At 44.9% G+C, this 26,049-nt stretch overlaps 7 protein-coding genes across 7 annotated transcripts; all 7 read right to left on the reverse strand.

Moving 5' to 3' along the window:
• Positions 1-834: 834 nt before the first annotated feature.
• Positions 835-2,911, reverse strand: QBC33DRAFT_551924 (uncharacterized protein). Its single transcript, XM_060429248.1, has one exon. The coding sequence runs from the start codon at positions 2,824-2,826 to the stop codon at positions 886-888; it is 1,941 nt and encodes a 646-aa protein (XP_060278672.1). The 5' UTR covers positions 2,827-2,911; the 3' UTR covers positions 835-885.
• A 4,777-nt stretch (positions 2,912-7,688) lies between these two features.
• Positions 7,689-8,837, reverse strand: QBC33DRAFT_563783 (glycoside hydrolase family 7 protein; the record flags this gene model as incomplete). Its single annotated transcript, XM_060430307.1, has 2 exons — positions 7,689-7,870; positions 8,030-8,837. The coding sequence occupies 2 exons, from the start codon at positions 8,835-8,837 to the stop codon at positions 7,689-7,691; spliced, it is 990 nt and encodes a 329-aa protein (XP_060278673.1).
• A 569-nt stretch (positions 8,838-9,406) lies between these two features.
• Positions 9,407-9,725, reverse strand: QBC33DRAFT_551925 (uncharacterized protein). The gene has a single exon (XM_060429249.1). The coding sequence runs from the start codon at positions 9,719-9,721 to the stop codon at positions 9,458-9,460; it is 264 nt and encodes an 87-aa protein (XP_060278674.1). The 5' UTR covers positions 9,722-9,725; the 3' UTR covers positions 9,407-9,457.
• Positions 9,726-9,745: 20 nt separating this feature from the next.
• QBC33DRAFT_574209 (uncharacterized protein) lies at positions 9,746-10,274 on the reverse strand (the record flags this gene model as incomplete). The annotated part of the gene is made up of 2 exons (XM_060430741.1): positions 9,746-10,037; positions 10,091-10,274. 2 exons carry the CDS (start codon positions 10,272-10,274, stop codon positions 9,886-9,888), a joined length of 336 nt encoding a protein of 111 aa, XP_060278675.1. The 3' UTR covers positions 9,746-9,885.
• Positions 10,275-10,351: 77 nt separating this feature from the next.
• On the reverse strand, positions 10,352-11,416 carry QBC33DRAFT_551927 (uncharacterized protein). Its single transcript, XM_060429250.1, has 2 exons — positions 11,158-11,416; positions 10,352-11,108 (listed from the first exon to the last, which is right to left on the reverse strand). Exons 1-2 carry the CDS (start codon positions 11,330-11,332, stop codon positions 10,465-10,467), a joined length of 819 nt encoding a protein of 272 aa, XP_060278676.1. The 5' UTR covers positions 11,333-11,416; the 3' UTR covers positions 10,352-10,464.
• A 3,151-nt stretch (positions 11,417-14,567) lies between these two features.
• On the reverse strand, positions 14,568-15,569 carry QBC33DRAFT_501124 (uncharacterized protein; the record flags this gene model as incomplete). Its single annotated transcript, XM_060425698.1, has 2 exons — positions 15,287-15,569; positions 14,568-15,141 (listed from the first exon to the last, which is right to left on the reverse strand). The coding sequence occupies exons 1-2, from the start codon at positions 15,454-15,456 to the stop codon at positions 14,568-14,570; spliced, it is 744 nt and encodes a 247-aa protein (XP_060278677.1). The 5' UTR covers positions 15,457-15,569.
• Positions 15,570-25,289: 9,720 nt separating this feature from the next.
• On the reverse strand, positions 25,290-25,517 carry QBC33DRAFT_461365 (uncharacterized protein; the record flags this gene model as incomplete). The annotated part of the gene is made up of 1 exon (XM_060425027.1): positions 25,290-25,517. A coding segment is annotated over one exon (228 nt), but the record flags the coding sequence as incomplete, so codon positions are not given.
• Between the last annotated feature and the right edge of the window lie 532 nt (positions 25,518-26,049).

Consider the following 26,049-nt stretch of genomic DNA (forward strand, 5'->3'; position numbering starts at 1 on the left):
GCGCGGCAGAAAGGATACCCTACAACATCCACCGTTAGTACATATCCAGAATGCATTGGAAGACCGGGATCTTGACTAGACAGTGCAGGTAGTTAGTCGATAGCTTGATGAGCATAGAAATGACCGTTGGCTTCTTATTTACGGAATTACAACAATTTGGACGACCTTAAGCTGGCTAATGCGGGAGATGTGACCTCACGAGGTGAGCTAGACGAGGAATCTACGAGCAAGCCAGAGATAGTATCCAAGACCTTCAACATCTAACGTTACTTCCCTTCCACCTTTTACGAAGCCATTATTGTAACACACAATAGTCTCCAGTATATATTAGCCAGCGTATTATCTTGATGCCCTTCTTGCGGAACTTCGGGCCGCTTGTCGGGCTGGTGTCCGCTATTGGCTCTGTGGTCGAATTTCGGTGCCTGGTGTCTAGTTTTGGCCCCTGATTTTCTATGAGCTATAAACCTGCATAGAAACAAAGCTCGCCCACAGGCCCAGATTCACCCTTTCTGCCTAGTCTCGTTTTACCGCTCATCATACATGTCGCGCGCAGGTATATGTTGCGGCCCTTGGGGGCAATTTTCTTCTCCTGCTCTTTCTCAGCTGGCAACGTTTTGTCAGACTCTTGTCTGTGCCCTCCAGCATCTCCTATTTAGGTTTTATTACATACGCGTGATTAACAGTCCGACACTAGATGCGCCTATCAAGCACAACAGCAGGGTCTAATGACACAGCTCTGTGTTCCAGGTTGCAATTTTGACGCAAGTGAAGTTACCATTGCGTAAGAGCTCTGTAGCTAAAAGGGTATCGAGGCTGGACCACCAGCTAATAAACCCCAACGCCATGAAAAAACAATACACTATCATACACGCCTTCCCCCAACCATCACGTCCCAGCAATTCTAATATCCGTGATATCCCCCTTCGAAAACTCCTTGATATCGCGAAAGACGTCCTCGATAGGCGTCACAAAGCAATACCCATCCGAGCCAGCCTGCTGGGGCGTCTGTCCCGTAAACACCACCCCCAGCGCCCTGCCCCTCTTGTCAAAAACCACTGCCCCCGAGTCCCCAATATCAGCAAACCGCACGTCCGAATTGACGTTGGCGTTACACCGGCCGATGAAGACATACTCCTCCGAGAAACCCCTGCCCACATACCTATCCTCCGCAACCGAGCAGTCATTCTTCACCTTGCTAAACACGCCCACCGTAGCCCCCGTACTCGCCCCAACCTTGTACACCAGGTCCTCCGGCGTCAGCTCCCCAAGCGATCCCTCCCCCTCAGGCGGAGGAGCCCTCAACGTCTTCCCAAAAGTCGCCACCAGCGGCATCAACTCCAGCGCCGTCTTGCCCTTCCAGGCCCTCTCATCCGGCAGGACATTCCCTCCGACCCGGTTCCCCAACGGCTCCACCAGCGCCCAATCCAGGCGGTGGTTCGTCGTCGGCGTGCGCCGGTTGTATCCGGAGCCGGCATACACGGTGCCGAACTTGTTCATCCCCCGATCGAAGAAGGCGAGCTTGGTGGCCAGCTCGGCGTCCAGGCCGGCGAGCCAGGCGAGCGTGGCCTCGTCGTCGTCATCCGAGTTCTGGCCCTGGGCTTTGCGGGCGGCGCGCAGGCCTTCGATGGCGAAGTTGTGCTTTGCGCGGGCGGGGTGTTCGATCGGGGCGCGGGTGGCCGCGGTGGAGGGGGTGATGCCTTTGAGGTCGGCGTTCCAGAGGTCGGTGCCTTTTCTGGGGGGCTTGAGTTTGGATCTCGTGCCGCTGCTGGTGGTGGTAGGAGTGGCGGCCTTGGGCTTGGTGCCGAGTTCGAAGCCTTTGATGGTGGGTCGGACGATATGGTAGTTTGTTAGGGCCATGGTCGTCCAGGTTGGGTATCGCTTCGACTTGATCCCCAGGTAACAACCCAGGGTTCCGGTGGTGGGGCAGCATTTCCGGTTGTCGTCCCGGAGGATATACTGGGCGGCGCAGATGTCTTCGCCGAGGTTGACCTTCTCCTCGTATCGCCGCCTAATGTCGAAGTTGAAGCGCTGCTCCCTGTCCTTCCTCTCGTAGTCGTCAAGGTCTAACGCGACCAGGGGGAAGGCGAAACGGTTCATGGCGTTGTGTTCGATGTGAAAGTGGAGGTCATGCCTCAGCGTGTTGAGATATGCTTGGATCCGGTCCACCAGCACAGCCCAACCCTCTTCGTTTGACTCGTAGTCGACAGAGACGTAGACCGTCTTGGGGTTTTCCGTATGGTGTGGATCGTATCCAAGTCGGAAGAGACAGATGGCCGTGATGTGTGAGGATGTCGCCGGGGCACTCTCCAGCATCTCGCGCACTCTCGTCTTGATCATAGGCCAGTCTCGCTCTAAGCCAGGGAGCGTCTTGTCGTTGGGCACTGGGGAGAGGTACTTGCGCATGGTCAACTCCGGCGCGACCATCTCGACATGGACGGAGATGTGGCTGAGCTGAGTGTTCTTTGCAATCTCGGAATCGACGTATTCCTTGACTGCCAGGACAATCCGTGGCCAGACGTATCGGGCGCTGTCGGACCAGTCGGCGACAATGAAGATAATGGGCCGGGCATTGGATTTGGATGATTCACCATGGATGGTGCGGGAAGTGAGCTCGACTTTGCGATACAGGATGTTGTTCCTCGATAGAACCTCTCGCGCTTTCTCCACGAATCTGTCCCCAAAGTACTTGTCGAGAGTGGCGCAAACGTCGTCCCACGTGCATTTCAGCGGGAGAGGGTGGAGAGTAGGTGCGCCGACGCGGAACTTGAGAATGGAGACTCTGGGCGGCACAGAGCCATTGATGATGGGGCCGAGAGGATACGGCATAGTGAAAAAGGGTAGTTTGATGCGCGGGAAGACAACTTGGCGTCTCGCACCGACGTGGGCATCTGTCGTAGTTTGGTTGTCGAGGAGATAAAAATTGTTGGGAGCAAGTGAGTCAAGTAGAGAAAATAGAGTTCCGGAAGCTGTCTTCTGACTGATAACGTAAGCGCTGTGTTCCTGTTGCGAATTACGGATCCGTAGATAACCTGCAATTATGTAAGGCATCAGAAGCGGCCCAATTTTGGCACCGGTCAATTCAATAGTTCCCACCGCCTTTTTCTGCCGGCAGAATTTGTTCAAGTACCTATGCATCTCCCCAGGTTCAGCCACCCTGTCCACGAGGCAATTATCGCGTACCTTGGATTCGACAGCATTGTGAACCAGAAGTGAGGAGCGCCTGCTATCAGATAGATGGCGCATATCTTGGTCATGGATGCGGCGATGCAGATCGAGACGGTGGTCATGAATACCCAGCCCCATATCACTGTCGCCAATTGCCTGTTGGCAAGGGTGATGTATGACGTTGTTGACAAAGCTAAGGGCACACTATGATGGCTACCAATCTGAGGTAATTATGGTGGATCAATGCTAAGTTCCAGCTAATATACCATCGAAACAACTCGTACTACCTACAACCTCAAGTATGACATAATCGTGGCACTGGAATAAACAGAGCAGCTATGGCTAACAAACCACCATGGATGCTGGACATATTAGGCTTGGAGAAGGAAGATTGAAGATATGAAGTTGACAAGCTACATTGTTAGCAGCGCTGAATGGTAAGCATTGATAGCAAAATGATTACGAAGCGCTAGAAAATGATTTCAGTCATGGACTGTTGCGTGAAAATTTAATTGCTCTCTCGACCTTGGACGCCGCTTAAGGGGGCCTCGACTGCTCGTCCGCCACCCCTCCTCCCTTTCCCTTTTGGTACTGGGCCGCTTGCTTGACCTTCTCATGCATGCCCGGGCGTGTTCGTAAACCACATTACCACCCTTTCTCAGAGTGGCTTTCATGGCTATCCCTGGGGGCCTGGGGGCAATACGAGGAGCCCGAGTGGGGAAGTCGAAGGCCGCTCACCACTTCGCGTGTATGGTACTGTACGGTACTGTACAAGCATGGAAAGTCACTGCGACGATCTAGACCAATGTGCAAATATTAGATAATTGTCTCTCATGAACAGTTTCTATTCCTAACTCTATAGTCTGCTTCCTTGTTCTCTTGACACTTGTATCTTTACCTCTCCTGGTTTCCTTCTGCCATTCCCTCCCCTTTGTCTCCCATTATGGTCATGTCTTCCCCATCGCTAGCGTTAACGTCTGGTCCCTCTTTTCATCCACATCGCAACCGATTAAACAGTTCAATCAGCCTCGATAGCCCACATTCCGCGGCAAAATTACAGAGTCCTATGCCTACCCACCGGGTAACCTAAACCAGGACAAATGGTGCCTCTTCCCTCCTCTTAAACTGTTTGCCAGCCTGATTCAGTGATTTGTCCCATGCCAACTTTTCTATACGTACCCGGTCTGTTATATACCAATCTCAAGAAGAGCATTCCATATAGCAATTCCCCGTGGCTCACCCCCTCCAAAAGCGTGTCAAGCGCATATCCATATGCAAGGTTAACTCTAACCGCGTCAACATCGTTCTGGGCATTCCTCAGCTCCGGTTCGTTGCACGAGACGTACAGCGCATGCACCGGTTCGTGGAAGGATTCCGCAGTAGTCCCTTCCTTAAAGCAGCCCCATCCAATCATCTCCTGCCCGTATTCGTCTCCTGACGAGTCCGTCCCGCGCTGTGAACAGATGGGGTTATACGCTGCCAGCTGGGTTGTTGGCGCTCGATCCCAGACACATATCCATTCCTGGAGATAGCGAGTAAAGCTTTCCTAGGACTGTGTGCTCTCCATGGGATGCTTGTATACGGGAGTCATGTGTCTGCCGAGCGTGAGTTCTTTCACATTCTCGACCTGGTTGTCTTTCGGAACACGGAGGATCCTCTTCTCGGGCAGGGCTGAAATCATGACTGAATAGGAGTCTCTTGCCGAAAGCTCTAGTTCTTGTTCATTCACGGCTTTGGAGAACTCGTCTTACCCGATGCTTTGTCCAGTAATCCCTATGGCATGACGCCATGCTTCCTTTTTCACCCCGATCAACAGTATTTTGTCGTATCTCACTGGTTCGGCAATTTCTGCTGTTGCTTCCGTGGCATAGCCGTGGAGAGCAAACTTTGGATTAGTTATGGACGATTTCAAGGCCATCCAGGACCATGAAGGTGCCGACACCTCGCCATATTCCACGTTGCCTGCGGTCTTCTTCCGCCACAAGAGCTGCTTCGTGAGATCCCATATGCCGTAGGGGTACTCGGGCGTCACCCGATAGGCGACGGGTCTGTTGAAGTCGGAACCATGAACCCAGCATTACGTTGGCCCGCATTGCCAAATTCCAAAGAGAATGGCACTCGTCGCGTGCCTTGTCCCGCAGTGCATCTGAGTATACTTGCATGTGTCTCTTGATGGCGGTCAACTTGTCTGTCTGCCTGTCAGTTTGGAATCAGAGTAAGTTTCCGCGCTCTTCAGCCTTTCGGGAAAGATTGAAAAGTCTTGCTCCGATACTGAAGACACCAATATACCCCCCTGCGTAAGTCCCGATCTCGCGTATATTGGGACCATGCCCGTGATGCCCGTGTATTCCCACTGGTCTTCGCGCCTGATCAACTTTACTGGCATGCGTTTGTTCAACCCTAGTTCCTGGCCGTGACAGTGGCACAGCTGCCATCTTCACCCCGGACCAGGTTGCTTGTCCGGCACCAGAAATAGAAGCTATCTTTGGTGATGTACAGTATGCGACGCGATAGGATTCGCTTCTGGAGAACCCAGGTTCTTTGATGCCACTCGGCTCTAAGCACCGACATTTCGAATATCATGTCTGGGCGTGCGTAGAATTATCCGGTGCGTTTGCCCTCGGTGTCGTAATAGGGTTTGGTGATAATGCTCCCGCTCTTGCTTATTGTCGACCATGAATGGCAACTATTCTTTACATGCGACTAAGAAAACCGTGTGGTAAGTCCCCTTATGAACCTTTCCCACTAGTATCCATGGTGTTGATCTAGTACAGATGATCGCGTCGTGATTGGCGATACAGGAAGCTCCTCGGGTTGTATTTCGTCGTCGATGTTCTCGTGGGGTTGATGACTGGATGGACACCTCTTTTGGCCAGTGAACCACTAGTGTCTTTGTTTGGTTCGATGTAGGGATAGAGGATTGAACGTTTGATGTGCATCTAGGGTACCATTGTGAAGATGACTGAGGATTGTATCCGCCACCTCGTTAGCCCCGTACTGTACGTACGTATTATTGTACGGAATAATTATAACCTGCAGCTGTAGCAGGAAATGTTACTAAAAGAGAAACTATGATTGCCTCCTATTACTGGCGCCCTCTTGCCATCTGAGTTGCTTGGCGGCTGGAGGGAATCGCCTTCGTTTTTGGATGGCTAGATGGGCTGATAGACTTGACTAGCCTCTGATAAACCGATTGGGGAACTCCGTAGCTCTGTGACCTTGACGTGGTTGGCATCTGGCAGCAGGCTTTGTATACTCAACCGCCTTCCAAACCAGTCTATTTCCTCCCCCTTCCCCGCCCTTTAGAACTGGCAACAGTTCAGGCAGAGCCATCCGTATCTGCCAAAGATAGAGGCATCCCCATGACTAGGACTCTCAAGGCAGAACAAATCGACTCAGACATATGTATGACGGGACATCTCGACGACTACCATAGTCAAAGCTAACGCGGAGAAGTCTCTCAACTTGCTGTACCCCCCATCGATGTACAAAATCGACTCACGCCAAATCCTATGCTCCTTCTTCGACCGAAGTAGAGCACAGCATCCGATTATTAGCTTCGGGGAAGTGGGTCAACAGCTTAACCCTCTTCCGCACCACATCCATCTTTGCGTCTGACAAGTCGCCATCATCGACCCTCTTTGTCGACTGCTTCTACCGCGCTGCGGAGATGACCGACAAGATCTGCAATCGGCACTGTAAGAATCTGGACGGTCAGGCCAATCTCGCCTTCATAGTGATGCCACTACCATCTTCGGAGTTGTGGATGGGACCTTGCATATCGCCGATTAGATGCCAGTGCCAAGCAAAACCTCACCACCAACTCGCCGGTCAAGGCGGCTGCTGGCTTCATCTCTGTAGTGTTGGGCGAACAGTATACGCCTATTCCAAGGCCCATGCTCGCCGGCAGTCTAACTCAGACGACTGCGACATCATACCGCAGCATCTGCTGCCTCGCAGAAGAGACTCTTTGCCATCCGCGTCCAAACTCATTGACACCCGAGCCGTAGGCATGGAGATAGGGCCATGGATCCCAACTCTCATTGGATTTGGAACTGGTCTTAATGTATCATACTTGCGCTTATTCCACCTCCCTTTGTGCTTCCCTTCAGCCGACGATAACCCCGGCCAGTTAAGATGGAGATAAGGCAAGACCAGCGTCATAAGAGCCTTGCAGTGGCGAGCCTACCGGGAACTTTGGTAAATTTAAACGGGAACTCTACAATGTCGATCTAGCAATTCCGAGGAATCCCTTTCAATTGGGTTTTCCCCGCACTTTGCCAGGGCCTGGAGCAAATTCCTAAACATGTGGTTCCCGGTTTAATCTATTTGTAACATCTTTGCTGTCACTAAAATTTAGCGAGGCGTGCCTTAGCTGCGTTTTTATATTATTTTCATTTTTTAGGCGGAGGCACTTAAGATATTCGGGTCAGATCCATATATGACGCTGATCTGCACCCCTCCACCTATCCCTAACTGCCATGGGACAGCGAAAAGTGCTGCCTGTCAGACACTATTCAGTACTACTTCTGGGTAGATCCGATCTCCCCCCATCGAATGTTGGAAAAGACGACGTGAGTATCAGAGTGTTGAGATTGGATGTTGGCCGGGGTGCCTTGTCCGCTCTGGCAGGGTCCATTGTTGCCAGAGTCAAGCCAAGCCATCTGCTGCGCCGCGTCGTTCCAGATGCTCATTGCCAGTACCACTGTGAGGTCCAGAGTCAGCAAATGATAACCATTTGAAAGACAAACCGCAAGCTCCTAGTGTTGGCTTGCAAGGAGGCTGTTCCGCGGTACACCCTCTTTTTGCAAACACAGATGGGGAAGGTCGGAAAATTCAAGGACAGTTGAGTAGAGTCACTTACTTCCACGCCCCAGAGCATCACCCATGCCAGCCAGACCACCAGTGGCGCCCCCACCACAGCTGTTAATCGATCCACCGTCAATCTGCTGGCCGTTCTGGATGTACTTGCGCGTAATCTGCGACAGACTCCCCCCATTGGCCTGGAACTGCGTAACAACCGTAAACGGCCTGCTCGTATCGACCGTCCCGCCCGGAGCCCAGAAGTTTCGCTGCCCGCTCGCGTACGGGTTATACCCGCACCCGCCCTTATCGCACGAGTTCCCATTGCACGGATGCGGCGTCATAGCCGTGGCCATGGAATTCGCCTCAAGAATATCCATCTCATTGCAGCAATACCCCTGGCACTGGGCGTCGCAGTACCCGTCTCCGGCCTCGGCACTGCCGCCGCCGTCGGCCTTCATCTCGGACAGGTAGAAGGCGCCGTTCTCGCCGCACGGCAGCGCCGACATGTCGACGTCGACGGACAGCTCGGCGTTGAGCAGCGACATCAGCACGTACTTGCCGTCGTCGCCCAGGAGGTAGATGCGCGGGGAGGCAGGGTTGCCTTGCACGTAGTGGTACATGGTTAGGGAGTCGCCCGAGGTGGTGACGCCCATGGCGGCATAGTCGGCGGCGGTCCGAGAGCCGGCGGCGCCCTGTGCAAACTTGGAGACCTTGTCGAGCACGACGGACGTGTTCTGTTCCTCGCAGCCGCCCGAGTTGGTGCATTTCCAGGTTGTTAGAGGGGGGTGTTCCTCGGCGGATTGTACGAGGGTCACACCTGCCAGCAGCAAAGCTGCTAGGCTGATGAGGGGGGTTTTGAAAGCCATGCTTTTGGAGTTGCTTAAAGCGTCGGGAGTCTTATGAGACAGTAGGACAGGGTAGAATTGGAAAGAAAGTTTCACATTGTGTCCATCCGTTTGTTTGCCTGGCTTTTATCGATCTCCACCTCCGATATAGGCAACACATCCCCGCGTTGCTGATCATATTTCGCTTTATTTAAGCGTCAAGTTGCTCGGGTTGTGTCCCGGCCCGCCAGCCCGGAACAATCCATTTCGGGCAACTCGGGGCATGGTGTGCGGGGAAATCGTACTTTAATACCTGGTTGAGAATAACAGTTAATCAATTCTACCTTTCCCGCCATTAGGCGTCATATACCACATAACCGTCAGGTAGCGGCATATAAACGTAGTCCCTGCTGCGGAGTTGTGCACACCAGGAATTCTCAGGCAGGGAGGCACCACACTTAGACACATACTTAGACACATTGGATGTCGGCTGTGCACCCCAATTGAACAGGCACATGTTTTGCATAGGCTGTAACGGACCCATTCCCATTGGAAGGTGTAAGTTCCCGCCGACCAAGGAGCAGGCGACGTCACACAGAGCTGGACCCTATGATTTGGATACTCTCACTAATAGTAAAGCTGGGTTCGACGCAATTGGCTAATTATATGGTAGCGGGGCGGCGGCGTGTAGTTGCGCGCGTACCCGCCCACGCGACTTCGAACATGAGCACCGCCGTCAGAATCAGCATGTCGAAGTGGTTGATGGTCATCTCCGCGCAGAACCACATGCTTCCTTGGGGGGCTAAGCGAAGGGATTGTCGCAACTTATCATAGCCTTCATGGACCATCATGGGATTGTTCCCGGCCCCCTCCAGGTTTGAGTCGCCGATGAAAGGGAAACCTTCCGGCTCGTCGAGGCGCGGCATGCGCACCACGGACTTATAGCCGAAGCCCAGGCGCACACCTGACATGGCGGCGAACTCGAGGTGACCAACGGGCCGTCGAGCGTGCCGTACTTGAAGATGGCATTGTACTCAAGTGCCGTCGCCGTCGCGTGCACAATCTTGCACTCGCGCATGGCTAACACCTGTCAGACATTGAAGTCCACGGCCACGCCGCGGTATACCTCGACCACGGCGTCATCCTCGTGCTGGGAGACGTCCTCGAGCATCAGAGGCCCACGCTCCAGCCCCACCGCCAGACCCTGCAGGCGGACATTGATGCCCTCGAGCGTCTCGCCCACTAAATGCTGTCAGGCCGGCGTACGCGGTAGCGCCCGGAATGTCGCTCCTCGCCAGCCCCGAGGTAGATCGAGAGGAACGACGAGATGCCAATCGTGTACCCTGTCTTTTTGCCGTTAGTGCGGAGCACTGTCGCTTGTATGATCGCCGACGTCCACGAGAAGCTGGTAGGTGCCTGTCCGGTCCACGTGGTCTTGTCCCCGGCGTTGCCGAGAGTTGCGCGGACTGAAAGATGCATGTCTTCCGTGCCGTTCCTCCTGCCGCTGCCGCCTTGCTGTCCTCGTCCTCGTCACTGGTCTCCGGGGGCGCGGCGGGATTGCTAGACTGAATGAGTTTATTATGCTTGGCAGCAGTACTTCAAAGGCAAGCATTCCTTCCTATCTATGACAAGAAGAAAAAGACAAAAGTGTGGGGTGTCGCCATCGCACCTATACATTAGTTCCTCCACCCCGAGATGTAGGGGTGGAATCCAGCTCCACTGCTTCATAAGGGAAATTGGTTGTCATGTGGACAGGCGGTTGCCCACTTCCTGGGTACCCCATCCCTTGCATGCCTAGCAGATCGTTGGTTCCATCCACCCTTGGGTTCGATTCCAGCTCCGAAATAGGCTGGCCTCCGAGTTCAGGACCCATTTCTGGTTTCGCAGACAGCTCGGGAATACCGTCCTCCGCAGGAGATCCAGGTGTAGGCGCAGGCACATATGCAGATGCAGTTTCAGATGCAGCCTTCTTCTTCATACGCCGCATCCGCCAAAAGAGAAATGCCGAGAGAATGAACAGTATTGCGGCAACGGCAACGCCCACGCCGATGCCGGCTTTTGCACCCGTGGACAGCCCTGCTGAACCCCCCCTAGGATCACTCCCACCAGGCGCAACTGCAGTGGAAGTACCGCTGGACGAAGGTGAAGATGTATGGGAAGGGGAATTGGTAGATGTACCAGGGGTCGTCCTAGAGGATGAAGAGGATGAAGCACCGCCGGATGCCGGGGATGATGTTGTGGTCATAGTTGTACCGGAACTGCTAGCATTACCCGGGTCTTGTCCACAGATGTTTACGATATCGCTCGAAGCAGCTGCATGATCAGTACGACTGACACCCAGACGAACAAAGAGGTCTCTTACAAGCTATGACATCGAGTGGACACGTGCCAAGCACGCATGTCATCAGTTGCGATCCATCCGAGCCCGACAGATCCTTGGTGCAGAGACACGTCGTGTCGGTGCCGGCGCAGCCGATGCTCGCGGCAGCGTCGGCGAGGCATTTCTTAAAGCATTCTGGCAGGGAATCGATTGACATATTCGCGCTGGCCGAGCCTCTTGGAGTCGCTCCGTTTCATGAGGCGGTTGCTGTTTAATCCGATATAGCGAAGCGAGGTTCCCGGGAACTGAGATTTGGAGATGAGGATGAGGGGATCCGAGATTTGTTTTGGCTTGGCGTTGCCGAAGTTGGCCTAGTCAGGGGCAGCCTCCTAATTTTAGATCAGCTCGGATTCATTTTCCCCCGATTATGCCAAAAATCCTACCTTTGACCGCCGTTATTGGTTAGCTATCCTTGTAATGGGAGATGAGAGCTATCATGCTACCCAATACAAGCTAAGACTAATTATACCTTAGTCGTACAGTTAGCAACCTCGATAAATACAAGTGTTGGTTCTCGCCGACTCACCCTGAAAATACCTGTGGAATTGTTCTCCGCAGAGTTTCGCCAACCATCGTCTCCTTATAATTAATTACTTAGCCAGCGACCGAGCTTCAAAGACGGTATTTTGTGTCTGCTTCTGATAGTCAGATGTCCCTTCCTGCATATATCGATACCTCTTTCCTCCCATCTGTCCAGTCACATTTCCACCAGTTCGTTAATCACATCTTGGTCAAGAACTAGGTCTCTGTGTTTCGCCTCAGAATGTTTTAAGAAACGCTGCCAAGCTGCCTTGCGCGTATTCCCGCCAAGCAGTTTATGCTTCAGCGCAAGATGCATCCTGCTAAGCCACTGCTTTGACAAATAACTTCACTTGATATGTTGTGAGAAACAAGATGCCTTGATGGTGTCCCAACGCACACAGGAACACAGAGACAATAGTATTGAGATTCGTGTCATTTGTGCGCTTTGTCAAGAACATGTCTGCTTCATCATAGAAAACTAGGCTTTCCACAGCTTGAAAGCTTGAAGATGGTCCTGAAGAATCTCTCTACCTAGACATGATCCACGCTTATCTACCCTACTGCAACCTAAGACTGTGACCAGATCACATCGCTATTTGACTAGGGATGCGCAAATGGAAGCACGATGACATGGGAAGTGGCTGAGCAACTGCAGATAATTTAGGTTACGGAATGTGGTAAACGAAAGGAGCGGGTGACGGTAACGACAAACTAGAGTGTGACTGCAAATCAGAACGATAACGAGAATGGGACCTTGATTGACACTGAGACTAGCCCCAACCGCTGCCAAGTCGATGTGCGTTGCGTGTATTTATAAAATGGCAGAGAGGTGATTAGACAACAACCTCAAAGGAAAGGGGAAAATGAGACAATAAGAAAATACATGGACATGTTTGCCTTTTTTTAGACGCCGAGCAGTATGCTCTGTCCTCTGCCAGCGATGTCACGGAGATATTCCTAACAAGGCCTTGGACTGCAAACAAACCGGGACAAAAGTCCTTATTCTTCACGGCGTAGCTTTTGGAGGATCCAGGCAAAGTATCAAGCAAACGTTGATCTTCCTTTCTATGTGTGCGTTAGGTGAGACTGCCGGTCGGTATTAGCCGCACCCCTGATGTGAAGAAGGTAGGCTCTCCTAGTGCCGCTAAGTTATAGACCTTCTGTAAGGACGGCTATATCGATACCCCCGAGGCGGTGACTGATGCTGAGGCTAGGGATGGGCATGCTGTCATTGGCAAGCATGGCTTCCTTCTCGCGAGACCTGGTCAGGCGTTGATGAGGGGCCTTTCGCAAACTGAAGGCGAGTAACGGTGTCGCTGACATTGAACGGGAGGGGGGGTATCAACATGCGTAGATCTCTGCACGATGGTTTGTTGAGGATCTCATCACTAACCTCAAGGCGCAGGTGAACATGATCAGGGATATTCTCCGCGACGTGCCCATCTTCAGCGACGTGGCGGAGGACCAGCCTAGTGGCAGCACAGAAGTGATGGGGAGTCCTTCACCGGGTACAGTATTGGGGGCAGAGATGTAGGAGACGATGATCATGTGTCTTGAGGGATTTCGTCTCGGGTGGTTCTGGCAAGGATGGATCCTTGGAAACTAGGTTCCCGCAGAGTTGGTGCCAACAAGCTTAGTTTCTACAGGGTTGATCGCAGGAAGAATAATTCCGAGGAGGATGATTTTGGGAAGGGTGATCCCGAAGATGCTTACTACGATGCGGATTCCGGAAAGGATGTTTCTAGGGAAAAGGATTTAAGAAAGTATGCTCCTAATGAGAGTGGCTTTGAGGAGGATGCTTACAAGGAGAACGATAACCCTAGCAACCTCGACGGGACAGAGAAAGGACGTGAAAGGCTTAAATATAGTTTACGCCTAAGCAACTTGCAAGTTTTCACTATCTAGTATCTTTCTCTCTGTTATATATTTACATTAAAGAAGTCACAACCTTAGTATTAAATACTTTTAGTATTTTAGTATTTTGTTATTACATTTATTTATTATTAAATCTCTTTAACATTACATTTATTTATTATTAAATCTCTTTAATATTAAATTTATTTAATATAAAATTTATTTAATATAAAATTTATTTAATATAAAATTTATTTAATATTTAATCTTTTAATCTTTTATTTTTTTACTAATAAATCTTTTTGCTAGTAAACTAAGAGGACCAAGCGTAACCGGCGTTCGATATTATCTGTCTCGACGCTGTCTTCGCCGCTATCGTCGTTGTTGTCGAACCCGAACATGCCGGCCCGGCACAAGCGGAGCCCCACCCCTGCGCATTCGCCGAAGAAGAATAAGAAGGGGACTGCCGTTGAGACCCCTGGAAGGCGAAAGTCGTCTTGGCTTCAGGGAAGCAAGTGAGGACTTGGGGATGGTATGACCGCTGGCTGCGACATAGAGTATCGCACTCAGTGTCTTCCGTCTAGAATGCTATCAACCAAACAAATTTTTTGAAGTTCCATTTCTTTACTTGGAATGGCCCATCCCATGCCAGCGGATCTAGTACTTCTCCTTCCATTAAGACAGACTCCAACGACAAGATCCCATAACTCCCCTCTTCGGAGGATATTGGCATGTTGCAACCAAACAATGAGGGCGTACGACACGGATGTACATACGTGACGGAGGGAGTCGGTCCTCGACCGACGGCAACAGGGAGCACTAATGATTACAGGAAATCGAATGGCTTTGATGCGGCGTTTTTGGGAAGCGGATACCCCATAGGACTTGTTCATATATCAATAACGTGCTTCACATCGTTTGATCACCACTGTTCAGTCGTATCTTCTTATTCCAGCGAGTGAGTCCTTGATCCCATACAAGACCCAAGTGGTGGCTTGCCCTGCAATTCCACCCGCTCAATCCTTCTTCTCCATGTAAGGGAGACATGCCTCATAGATCTCCTTAAAACCAGGGTATTTGATATTCCTCTGGAAAACCCCCTCATCCACCACTCTCGCAGACTGCAGCGACCCCGAAATGAAGAAGTCGGTGTAGCTCGGCTGGGCGCCCAGCACAAACGGCCCGTCGGCCCTGTGCATCCGCATCAGCTCGCCGACGGCGCGCATGCCGTCGCCCACCGCGCCCCAAACCTGCTCCTCCTTGTCCGGATCGAGCAAGTCCTCGAGCCGGTGCCCGAGCGAGGCTTCGCGCGTGCGCCGGAAGTACTCCTCCGCGCGCGGCGACAGGATGCCTATCTCACGCGGCATCACCGACGTGCGGAAGGCCGGGCCGAGCAAGGCGCGCGTTTTGGCTTCGACCTCGCGGCCCAGCTCCGATGTCAGCGGAACCGGCGGGTCCGGGTAGGTCGACTCGAGGAACTGCGCGATGGGGCCCGAGTCCATTATGTACGTGTTGGTTGGCACGTGCTGGATAGCGGGGACCGTGTATTTGTGTTTATATCCCGAAGAGGATTCGGCGGGGACTATGCCACTGAGGACTTTCAGGTTAGAAGACATCTTCGCGCGCGATCGGATGGCTTTGAGGCTGTGTATTGGGACATGAGAAGGAAGAAAGGGGAAAGGAAGGGGGGCAGGAGGTGAAGAATAAAAAGCAAAAGAAGGCGAATATAACTCACAGCCCTTTCAGCGTGGGCTCAATATCCGGAAATTCGAGGAAAATGGTCTTGTAAGGGATATGCTTATAGTTAAGCATAAGGCGGATGCGCCAGACAACGGGAGAGAAGCAGACATTCTTGGTGCATGCCAAGTCGTACAAAACAATCTCAGGCTCGGTTTGGGCGGCCATGTTGTGCTACGCTCTAATGAAGACACAATTGAGGAGATAAAGTACAACTGTTTAGAGTTTACAATCGGTCAATTTAAACTTAGTTGTGGGTATGTAAGGCCAAAGAGTCTATGAGTTGATAGGATTAGATTAACTGATATAACAGCACGAACAGGAGACACGGTGTCCTTCCAAGTCAGATTTACAGTTATCACGTGACCTGTCTACGTCGTCTATCAGTTGGCTGGGTATGTCGAGTATGCTATGTATATATCTAAAGCTTTCCCAGGGCGCAGCGATCAAATGCGTAGGCACCCTTGGAATGCGAAAGTCGATCTCCAATCTAGACTGGCGGGTGGAATGAGAACTGGGACTCTGGGAATTCGATCATCTAGTACGGTACCGATAAGATAAACCGTCCCCTTACAAAGACCCACCTAACAGGGTCAATCTGCTGCAATCTATACACAAGTCTAGGAAATAAGAACTTAGACACGGGGTAAAGATTTGACGATACAAATAGAAACAATTCAACTAGTAGCTAGAGGACAAGACAGTAAAGTAATAAGCTTTTGCTACTTGCAAAACAACGCTACTTGTTAAGTTTGTAAATATTAAGCTTCTTTTACTATTTTGCTATTATATTCTTTTATTATTAAATCTGTTTATTCTTAAATAACTTTGTTGCTAAATCATTTTATTATTAAATGATTTTGTTATTAAATTTGTTTATTAAAGAGTTTTATAATTAAAGAATTTTATTGTTAAAGAATTTTATTATTAAATTTATTTATTATTAAATTTTTTAATATTTAATCTTTTTTAGTATTTAACTTTTTTTACTATTAAAAACAATTTTCCTTGAATTTTTTAGAGAATTTCTCCACAGGCAAGTGCTATTTACTCTATAGGCAGGCGGTTTGTGCAGCGCAGGTGCAAGCAGCTGCTAGAAAATCCTAGCAGGTAGTATCAAAGCTAGCAGCCCTCTCGCACAAGCCATCTCTACACCGCTTAAGGCTACACTGCCTAAGGCTACACCGCTTAAGGCTACACTGCCTAAGGCTACACTGCCTAAGGCTACACCGCCTAGAGCTACATATTACGTTACAAAGTTCAAAACCTTCTTGCTACACCTACAACACTATACATTTAATTAAAGTAGTAAAAAATAGACTTAGAAGATAGCCTTAATTAAAGCTATCTAGAAATACTAGTTACAAGTAGTTTTAACAAGTGGTTGTAGTAGGATTCTATTATAGCTAAAAGTCTTCTGTGAAAAAAGATAATACTAGCAAATTAGCCTAAATAACTATTCTAGAAGCAATTAACTAGCTTCTAACCTTTGCAGTAAGCTTTACTGCATAACTACTCTAAGTCTGTTAGATAGCTTGCTATAGGCTTATAAAAGCGTCTATAGGAGTGCCTATGTGTAACAGGTTGCAAGACTTGGGTTAGCAGCAAGATAAAGGCATAGGAGTGATTAGTCTAATTGACTTATATAAGGTAGCTAATTGGCATAGGTTTTGAAAGAGAAGGCGGTTGCGACAGTATTGCTAGTAAATTAAGTAGGAAATTGTCTCAAGTAGCTTTTTGGCTAGAATGTATATTAAAGCCTGCCTTTGTAAACCTTTGGGTAGGTTTATTACAGTCTTTAACTTAGAGCTGCCTAGTAGTCCTTACGCAGGCTTTTTGCAAGGACCTTGTAAGACTATTGACTAGGCTAGCTAGACCTTCTTACCTTGCAGGGTAAGACTATACTAATTACAAGGCTTTCCAATTAAAGGCTACACTTGCGCTAATTACTTAAAGCTACTTATGTAGCAGACTAAGCTACCTTAGTTACTAGGCTTTCCTAGGCCTTGCATGTGAAAGCTAAGGCAATATTAACCTAGGCCTTTAAAGCGTAACAACTATCCTCTTTCTAAGGAGATGTCTACGTCTCTAGCGCTTTCTATGCCTTACCTAATTACTTGCTAGTAGGTAGGCGCCTCTTGCCTAACTAGCTAGCGTTAAATCCTTGTTAAAAAACCTTTTGCAACCTCTTTTTTGGTTAGGTAAGGAAAAAGAGTGACTAACTTGGCAAGAACCTTACTTTTAGACTCTTTTTAACTGTCTAATCTGCTTGCCTTTTGTTAGGGCCTTGCAGGCTAAGGCTTAAGGGTTTGGTAAAGACTTTATAAAGTCTTTGCTACTACTATTGTTGCTGTCGCTGTTGTTCTTAGCCTTTGTAGGCGCAGGCTTTTTCTTTCTGCAAGCCTTTTTGTACGCATAGACTGCTTTTAAAGCGTTTTCTAGATGCTCTAGCAGTTTCTAGGTGTTATATTCTAACAGCTAATTTGCTTACTTGACAAGATAGTGCTTTACACTGTCAAATTTAGCATTGTTGCAAATCTCTTTAACCTTTCACTTCTCTTTAGGGTTGTTAAAGTCTAGAGAAGGTAGCAGACCTTTGCTAAGGTAAAGGTGGTAGTCTTTTAGTAGCTAGATTGGAAAGATGTTATAGAGGCAGCTATATTTATTAGACAATGCAAGTTGGTATGCTTGACTACTTACTTGTTTAATTACTTGGAAAGGCTTAATCTATCGCAGGCTAAGCTTTAAGGTTTTTAACTGTAGGTTCTTGGTTAATAACTTAACCAAATTGTTAACTTTGAATTGCTTAGGCATATAAGTATAGTTATAATACTTAGCTATATGCTTAGCAGCCTACGCTAACTTGACTTGTAGGTTGTTTTTAAAAGCTTCTAACTTTTGCAGTTAGGCTTAAACTTTAGGCATTAGCAAGTGTTCTTTTAGGCGCTTTTTGCCTAGTATAGCATTAGCAGATGCTAACAAAAGCATGCTATTGGTAGTCTAATTAGTTAGGTAGTTCCTTTTTGAAACTGCATTGTCTATAGCATAAAACTTAACTTTGCAATTAAAGCTGTATAATAGGTAATTTGGTGATTTTCCTATCATATAGCTTTGATTGTTATTGTAAGCAAATTGTGCTAGCAAGAAAAAGTTTACCTAATTTGCCTAGTTGTCTACTATATAGGCTTTTAAGTAGTCTTTTACTACTTGATTGAAAGCTTTTAACTGCCTGTTAGTTTACAAGTGGTAGGCTATAGAAAGCTGCCTTTTGATTAGGATTTGCATGCAGACTTTTTGCTAGAATTAAGCTGTAATTTGGGAGTTTTAGTTGCTTACTATGCTTAAAGGCATGCTGTACTGTAATTTAATATGCTTGAAAAATAGCTTTGCAAAGTCTACTATAGATATATTACTGCAAGTTAGTATAAGGCAGACTAACTTTGTAAGGTAGTTTACAATAGTAAGGATACTGTTATACTACTTGCTAGTACTTTTCTTCTAAAACTTTAAAAGCCTTGTGATTTAATCTAACAATATATGCTAGAAAAGGCATGCATTGTCTTGCAAAGTCAATGCTTGCAGCTTTTTGTAAAGGCAATGCTAGTAAATTGCCTTGCTTTGGCAAAGCTAGCAGCTACTAACATACTCTTAGACTTCTGCCTTAAGGCTTTTCCAATTAAAGTGCTTTTAGATTAGCTTTTTGGTTTAGTCTATGCCTTAGTAACCTGCTATAAGGTAGTTGTAAAAGTGCTAGAAAAGCTCTTGCTATAGCAATTCTTGCACTAGGATGTAAATCTTACCTTGATAGTGTAATAGAAGACTACTGTCTGCATAGTCAAGAGACTAAATAAAACCTTGCGCAGTTATGCCTCTTATATTAACCTTACTAAAGCAAAGACTTTTAGAAAGGCTTGCCTAGATTTTCTAGCAGTAAGAGTTAGCTTCCTAGGCTTCTATAACAAGTCTAATTAGTAACAAAGCTTTAGCTTTCTTGTTAAGTAATCTAAAACCCTAAGTTGCCTTAGCAGCTTGCTATTTAGTAACAACTTGCATGCAAAGTTTGCATGCAACTGCTTTGTTGCAATTTAGCAAAGGCAATGTCTTGCAAGCTTGCTTGTAGCTAGTAGTAAAGTTACTAGTGCATAATGGTAATTCTTAACCTTATAGACCTTAGTCTTTTTCTTTAGCCTTACTAGCAGTCTAGGCTGTCTTGTCTTGCAAGAAGCAAACTCTAGCCTTTACTAGGTTAGGCCTAAGAAAGGCATAAGTTAAAGCTAGCTTGCACTTATCTTGATTAGCAGCTACCTAAAAGCTTAGCTACGCTTTAGCTGCCTAAAGGCTTAGCTATAGCTTAGCAGCTGCCTAGAAGCTTAGCTGCGCTTTTACTATACTAGTAAGTTTTACTAGCTTTGCATATAGCAAGGATAATAGCTAGGTAACTAGCATATTGTTAATAGAGTAGTCTCTACTAACATAGTTAGGTTTGCGTAAAGGCTTGTCTGCTAGGTTTAACGCACCTTTCTAGTAAAAAATCTAAAAATTGTATAGCATTAGCTAAATCAACTAGCAAGCTTGACAACTATTAAGCTAGGTTTAATCTATAAACTACTTAAGGTTTTTATAGTTTGAGTAAATCTAGACTTTGGTAGCGCTTTTAAGGTAATGCCTTTAGTGCCAAAAGCTTATAACTATCGCTATTAGCTTTTTGTTATAGACTAGGTAGTTTACCTTAGCCTTAGAGAACTTCTAAGAGTAGTAGGCTATAAAGTGCTAGCTATTGTCAAATTGCTAGGAAATTATCCTAGCCAATGCGTAATTAAAAGTGTCTGTTTCTATATATAGTAACTAGTTAAAGTTATAGTAATGTAATACTAGCTTTATAGTAAAGGTGTTAATTAAAGCCTAAAAAGCTTGCTGCTAAAGCTTTCTCTAGTCATTACCAATTTAACCTAGCTTTTAGCTATTCTTTATACCTTTTAGTAGGTTATGTAGTAGCTAGGCTATGCATAAGAAGGCAAATATAAACCTCTAGTAAAAGTTGCAAAAGCTAAGAAAGACTTGAATATCTCTATAAGTCTTTAGAAAGTGGTTTAACTACTTATATACTGCTTTTATGCAGCTAGAGTCTATTCAAAGACTTTTTATATTGACAATAAAGCTAAGGAATTTGACTTTAGTTTGAAAAAAAAAGCACTTCTTTGCATTGCCAAACAATTTAAATTAGCATAGCTGTTTATAGACTTAATTAAGATACTGCTAGTGGTTTTCTTTTAACTAGGAGAAAATAAAGATATTGTTAAGATAAACAATGCAAAAGCTATTGATATAGCCTTGCAAAGCTTTATTAATATAGGCTTAGAAGGTTGCAGGTATATTGGTAAGCTTAAAAGGCATTATGCAAAATTTAAAGTAGCTATAGCATATGCAAAAAGCAGTCTTTTACTTGTTGCTTTTCTAGATTTGTATTTGGTAGTAAGCTACTTATAAGTTAATTTTTAAAAAGACTATAGCATTGTTTAGGCAGTCTAAAAGCTTACTAATTAGAGGCAGTAGGTAATAGTTTTTTACTATGATTTTGTTAAGTCTCTAGTAGTTAATGCATAACTAGAAAGTCTTATCCTTTTTAAAGACAAAGAGTATAAAAGCTTTGGCAAAGCTAATAGACTTTTTAATAATACTTTTTTCTAGGGCATTGTTGATAAAGTTTTCTAAAACTTGCAGTTTTGCAAGAAAAAGGTTAAATATATGCTAGAAAGGTAGTAATTTACTAGATATTATATTAATTGCATAATTGTTTTCTTTATAAGAAGGCAGTAGCTTTGCCTAGCAACTGTCAAATATATTGCTATTGCAATTAGCTAGGCACTGCGGTAATTGTTAAAGGTTTGGAAGACTAGGGTTTTCTAAAGAGTTGTCTTTGTTATCTTTAGCAACTAAAGGCTAGTATTGTGCCTAGACTTTAAAGATGCAGACTTTTACTTGCGTAAGGTTTTTTTAGGTAAATTTACTAATCTTTACTAGCTAGATTTGCAAATGGCAAGAGTATTCTTATATAGCATTAGTGTTGTAAATATTAATCTTTAGGTTTTGCAAAATAGGCTAGCTTACTAAGACTAAGGCATTGAATAGATTGCAATTGACTGCTATAAAAGGCTTAATTACTTTAACGCCACGCTTCTAGCAGTTAGTAAGTTTAAGGCGCAAGTGGTAGACTCTATAGGTTTTTACTATAGTCTTGCTAGCACTTTTAATTTCTAGTATTAAGTAGTTATGCTTGCATTGCTAGCAAGGCTTTAAGCCTATTAGCCTAACATAGTTAAAGGCTACTAGGTTTAACTTAACGTAAGTGTCTAGGCTAATTAAAACCTTCTTAGCCTTGCTGTTAATAGCTACTTTTCTCTAGGTATTAACTGCTTTAACTACTTTTAGGTAGTTGGTAAAGCTTGTATTAAAAACTACATAGCTTTTTAATTGTTTTTTCAGCGCTTAGCAATATGCCTATTAGAATTAAACATAGCATAGTTAACGTTAGTATTGTTATCAAGCTTTGTAACCTTTCTAGTAGTAGCTAGTTAAGCCTTAGCTTTATAAGTAGCACTTGCAAGCACTGTCAAAAAGGTTATTATAGTAGTATTAGCAGGTAGGTTTAGGTTATACTAATCTTAGCAGTCTTTTAAGATATGCCTTGCCTTACTATACTTAAAGCAAAGGCGCTAGTCTTTACAGCATTGCTTTTTAGCATTAGTTATCTTGCTAGAAAGTTGCAACTAAAAGCTTTGACTGCAGTTGCTGCAGTTATTATAGTTACTGCTGCAGTTATTATTAGCTAGGCATTTGTTGCAGTCTTTGCTATAAGACTAGTTATTGCCTATAGAGTTGCAGTTAGGTTAAGGCTTGTTAGTATTATAGGTTTTTCAAACCTCTTAGGCATTGTTAAGTAGCTAATTAGTAGCAATGCTAACATAGTTAATTTGTATAAGGCTGTTACATAGCTAGTTAGTAAATTGGTGTAAGAAGAGGTTGTAGCTAATTGTCTAGCTAGCTTTAAAGGCTAGAGACTTTAGTTAGGTATAAAAGTTGACTAGGCTTTTACTATCCTTTTGCTAAGCTTTAAACCACTTTTAAAAGTTGTCTTGACAGTTAGCTTGCATATAAGAGTAGTTTTGTTAAACCTAGCAGACAAATTTATGCTAGTGGTAGTGTATGTATAGGTAGGCATTGATTGCCATATGCCAATGGTTTTTTATAGTCTAGTTAAAGTAACTAGTGGCAAAGGCAATTTATATATTAGCAGTCTAGTACTAGTTAAGGTCTGCAATAAAAGTAGTCTTAAGGTTGTTAAACTAGGCATAGTAGTTGGCAAGACTTTTGTTAGCCTTTAGTATAGTGATTTTGTCAATACAAGTGCCTTTCAAGCTAGGGTAGGCCTTAAAGTAATTGTTAGGCTTGCTGTCTTTGTTAAAGGATAGCTGGTAAGGTTCTAGGTGAGACTCTTGACTAAAGGCTTGGCAGAACTTTTAATTAGGCTCTTGGCAGGCTCTTTAAGCTAGATTTGCAGCTATATTCTTAGGCTAGGAGGTAGCTTGTTGACTCTCTTAGACTATACTTAGGCCTAGCATACTAGTAGGTTGCAATGACTTGTTGTTAGTCTTTAATCCTAGGCTAGTAAGTTGCTACGCTTTGTTGCAAAGCTTTACTGCCTTGACAAAGGCAGCTAGCTAGTTACCTAGGATATAAATGCTATTTATGTAGTATTGGATTTGCCTATGCAAGTAGGAGTAGATATGGTTGATATTGTAGGCTAGGTAGCTCTTTAGGTTTGTAGCAGTAGAAGCTACTTGTCTAGCTAGTAAGGTGGTAGCAAAGGAGTTTACTGCAAGGCTAGCAGCAAGGTTAATGCTAGGTTGATTAGGCATGCTAGCATTGTTGTTATTATTTGACATTGTAAATTTGGTAGGATTAGTGTATTAGATTAAAGGCAAAAGCATGCTATATAGCAAGCTTATTAAAAGAAGCTTTAAAGTTGTAATAGGTTGCAAGACTTAGGTTAGTAGCAGAATAAAGGCATAAGAGTGATTAGTCTAACTAACTTATATAAGGTAGCTAATTGGCATAGGTTTTGAGAGAGAAGGCAGTTGCAATAGTATTACTAGTAAATTAGGTAGGAAACTGTCTTGAGTAGCTTTTTGGCTAGAATGTATATTGAAGCTTGCCTTTGTAAACCTTTAGGCAAGTCTATTATAGTCTTTAACTTAGGGCTGCCTGGTAGTCTCTACGCAAGCCTCTTGCAAAGACTCTATAAGACTGTTGACTAGGCTAGCTAGACCTTCCTACCCCGCAGGGTAGGACTATACTAATTACAAAGCCTTCCAATTAAAAGCTGCGCTCGCGCTAATCACTTGAAGCCACTTATGCGGCGGACTAAGCCACCTTGGTTACTAGGCTTTCCTAAGCCTTGCGCGTGAGAGCTGAGGCAATATTGACCTGGGCCTTCAAGGCGTAACACTATGAAAGTGCTTGCAAAAGTGCTTGCAAAAGTGCCTGCAAAAGTGCCTGCGAAAGTGCTTGCAAAAGTGCCTGCAAAAGCGTCTATAAAAGTAGTAGATTAAGCAGCAACTGCAGCTAAGCTAGATAGCTTTAGTTAAATAGTCTTTAGTTAATTCTTGCTTTCCTTAGGCTAGCCTTGCTGTTGCTTTAGCGCTAGCTTCTCTTTATTGCCATAGCTTTCCTTTATTGCTATTCCTTTTGTTGCTATTGCTAGCAGTACTACTAACCTACTTTTACTAACTTTGTTAGCGCTAAATATTAGGTTGTAGGTATAATCTAGGCACTACATAACGTATTGGCTAGACTGTAAATAACTGCAAGCTACTTGCAAGTGTATTCTATTAACTAAAAGCATTTTTTTTGCATAGATAGACTACTATCAAATGCAAAAGTAGAATTATGTTGTTTCTTAAGCAACCTTAGAGTTAACTTGCAACAAGAGGGTTTTAAATATAAAGGTATAGGTTATTGTTGTCTTGTTAAATAGTAGATATTAAATAATTATGTAAAAAAATAAAGTTATTCCCTTACTAGCTGCTGTAGAAAATGCTAGTAGCTATCAACGTCTCTAAAAACCAATAGCTTATTTGTTTAAAGCTATTCTAGTATTAGATAACAGTAAAGAAGACTTATCTAGTCTTTTACTATATACTTTGCTATATACTAGCCAATATCTTCTGCAAGGCATGTTGCTGTTAAGACTGCTTTTAAAGCTACCAAATACTCTTTGTTAATCTAGTCAAAGGCATAGTATAAGATCTAACAAGGTAAACAACTAAGGTAATCCTAAGTAAGATATATCTACCTTACCTTTTTCTCCTGCTTAGCAACTATCTACATTAGGCATTGCTGCTAATCACTGCAAAGTTTTTGAAATGCCTTGACAAGCCAAAAGAGATTGCTATTACTATTAAAAAGGTAGCTTTTAATATTAAAGTTGCTAGATTTTGTAGGTAAAGTAATGCAAGTACTTTAATTCAAGTAGGTCTTAATATAATACTAGGCTTACTAATCCTTTACTAGCATCTACGACTTTTAAAGGTAAAAAAAGATTTTTTCTTAATATGCAAACTTATTCTAAAGCTTGCTTTATACTTTCTTAAAATTATCCTTAGTATTTGCAAACACTATAACCTTTTAAAGCTATAAAATGCTATAATAATTGTAAGAAATCTTATTAAAAGCAGTAGCTACTGCCTTATGTTGATAAACTCTTTAGTTTACAGTTTGCAATATATTACAGTTTTTATTGTTAAGCTAATCTTAGTTGATTAACTCTAAAGGTTTTACGCCTTGCTATTGCTATTATTGTCACTGCTAGAAAAGTCTAAACCTAATTCCTGCTTTTACTTTGTCTTGGCTTAAAAAAGAACATTCTTGTTTATATAAAAGATACAGATCTAAAGCTATATAGCTAGAAATACTGCCTATATAGCGCTACAAAGCTGCTTGTTTTAGTCAGTTATTACCATATAAGAGACTAGAGTGTTGATCTTAGCTTGCATTTGGTTTAAGCTGTCTATAAAGAAGTCAAAAGACTCTCTTTTCTTGTCATTGATAAGCCTAAACGCTAGGTTAGCAACTATATTAAGCCTAGTGGTTGTAGTTACTATAAGAAGAGGATATTGACTTTTATTAGTGCTGTATATATTGTTAATCGAAAAGACTTTGCTATAGCGCTTTTATATGCCTTTACACTAAGAAAAGGTAAAGATAATGCCAAGCAGCTAGTCTAGGTTGTTAGAATCTATCTTGTAGATGTAGTTAATGTTTCTATTGTTAAATTTTTTAAGCAGTGTGCTAGCAAAAGTATACCTATCTAACTCTTAAAGGCAAAGTTGATAGCAAGTGTTACTAATGTCTTTCTAGGTATATACAAAGCTAGGTAGGTTGTTTTAGACAATGCCTGCTATATTGCAAAACTATATTCTAACCTGTTATAACTGCGTTTTGATTATCTTAAAGGCCTTAGCAGTTATTTTGCAATGCATTAGATAAGCTAATAGATTGCTAAAGGCTTGATAGTTATAGATGTAAAAGGCGAGATCTTTATTGTTGTAATATATCTAGCTTTATTAAGCGCAACTAGTCTTTAGAATTACCTAAGGAATAGCAAAGCTGCAAAAGAAGCAGTTAGTCTTGCGCAATTTTGTCTTTTATATTGTTGCTTGAGAAGGCTAAGGTTAGAAAGACTAGTTATAGCAAATAACATAT

This window comes from Phialemonium atrogriseum (genome assembly GCF_030411735.1).
Source record: "Phialemonium atrogriseum strain 8032-3 unplaced genomic scaffold QBC33scaffold_41, whole genome shotgun sequence".
NCBI classification, from domain to species: Eukaryota; Fungi; Ascomycota; class Sordariomycetes; order Cephalothecales; family Cephalothecaceae; genus Phialemonium; species Phialemonium atrogriseum.

Coding starts and splice junctions, on each gene's coding strand:
- QBC33DRAFT_551924 (XM_060429248.1), bottom strand. CDS start 2,826: ATGCCGTATCCTCTCGGCCCCATCATCAATGGCTCTGTGCCGCCCAGA.
- QBC33DRAFT_551925 (XM_060429249.1), bottom strand. CDS start 9,721: ATGCCGCGCCTCGACGAGCCGGAAGGTTTCCCTTTCATCGGCGACTCA.
- QBC33DRAFT_551927 (XM_060429250.1), bottom strand. CDS start 11,332: ATGTCAATCGATTCCCTGCCAGAATGCTTTAAGAAATGCCTCGCCGAC. Junction 11,109..11,157: donor TCCACTCGATGTCATAGCTT/GTAAGAGACCTC, acceptor CTGATCATGCAG/CTGCTTCGAGCGATATCGTA.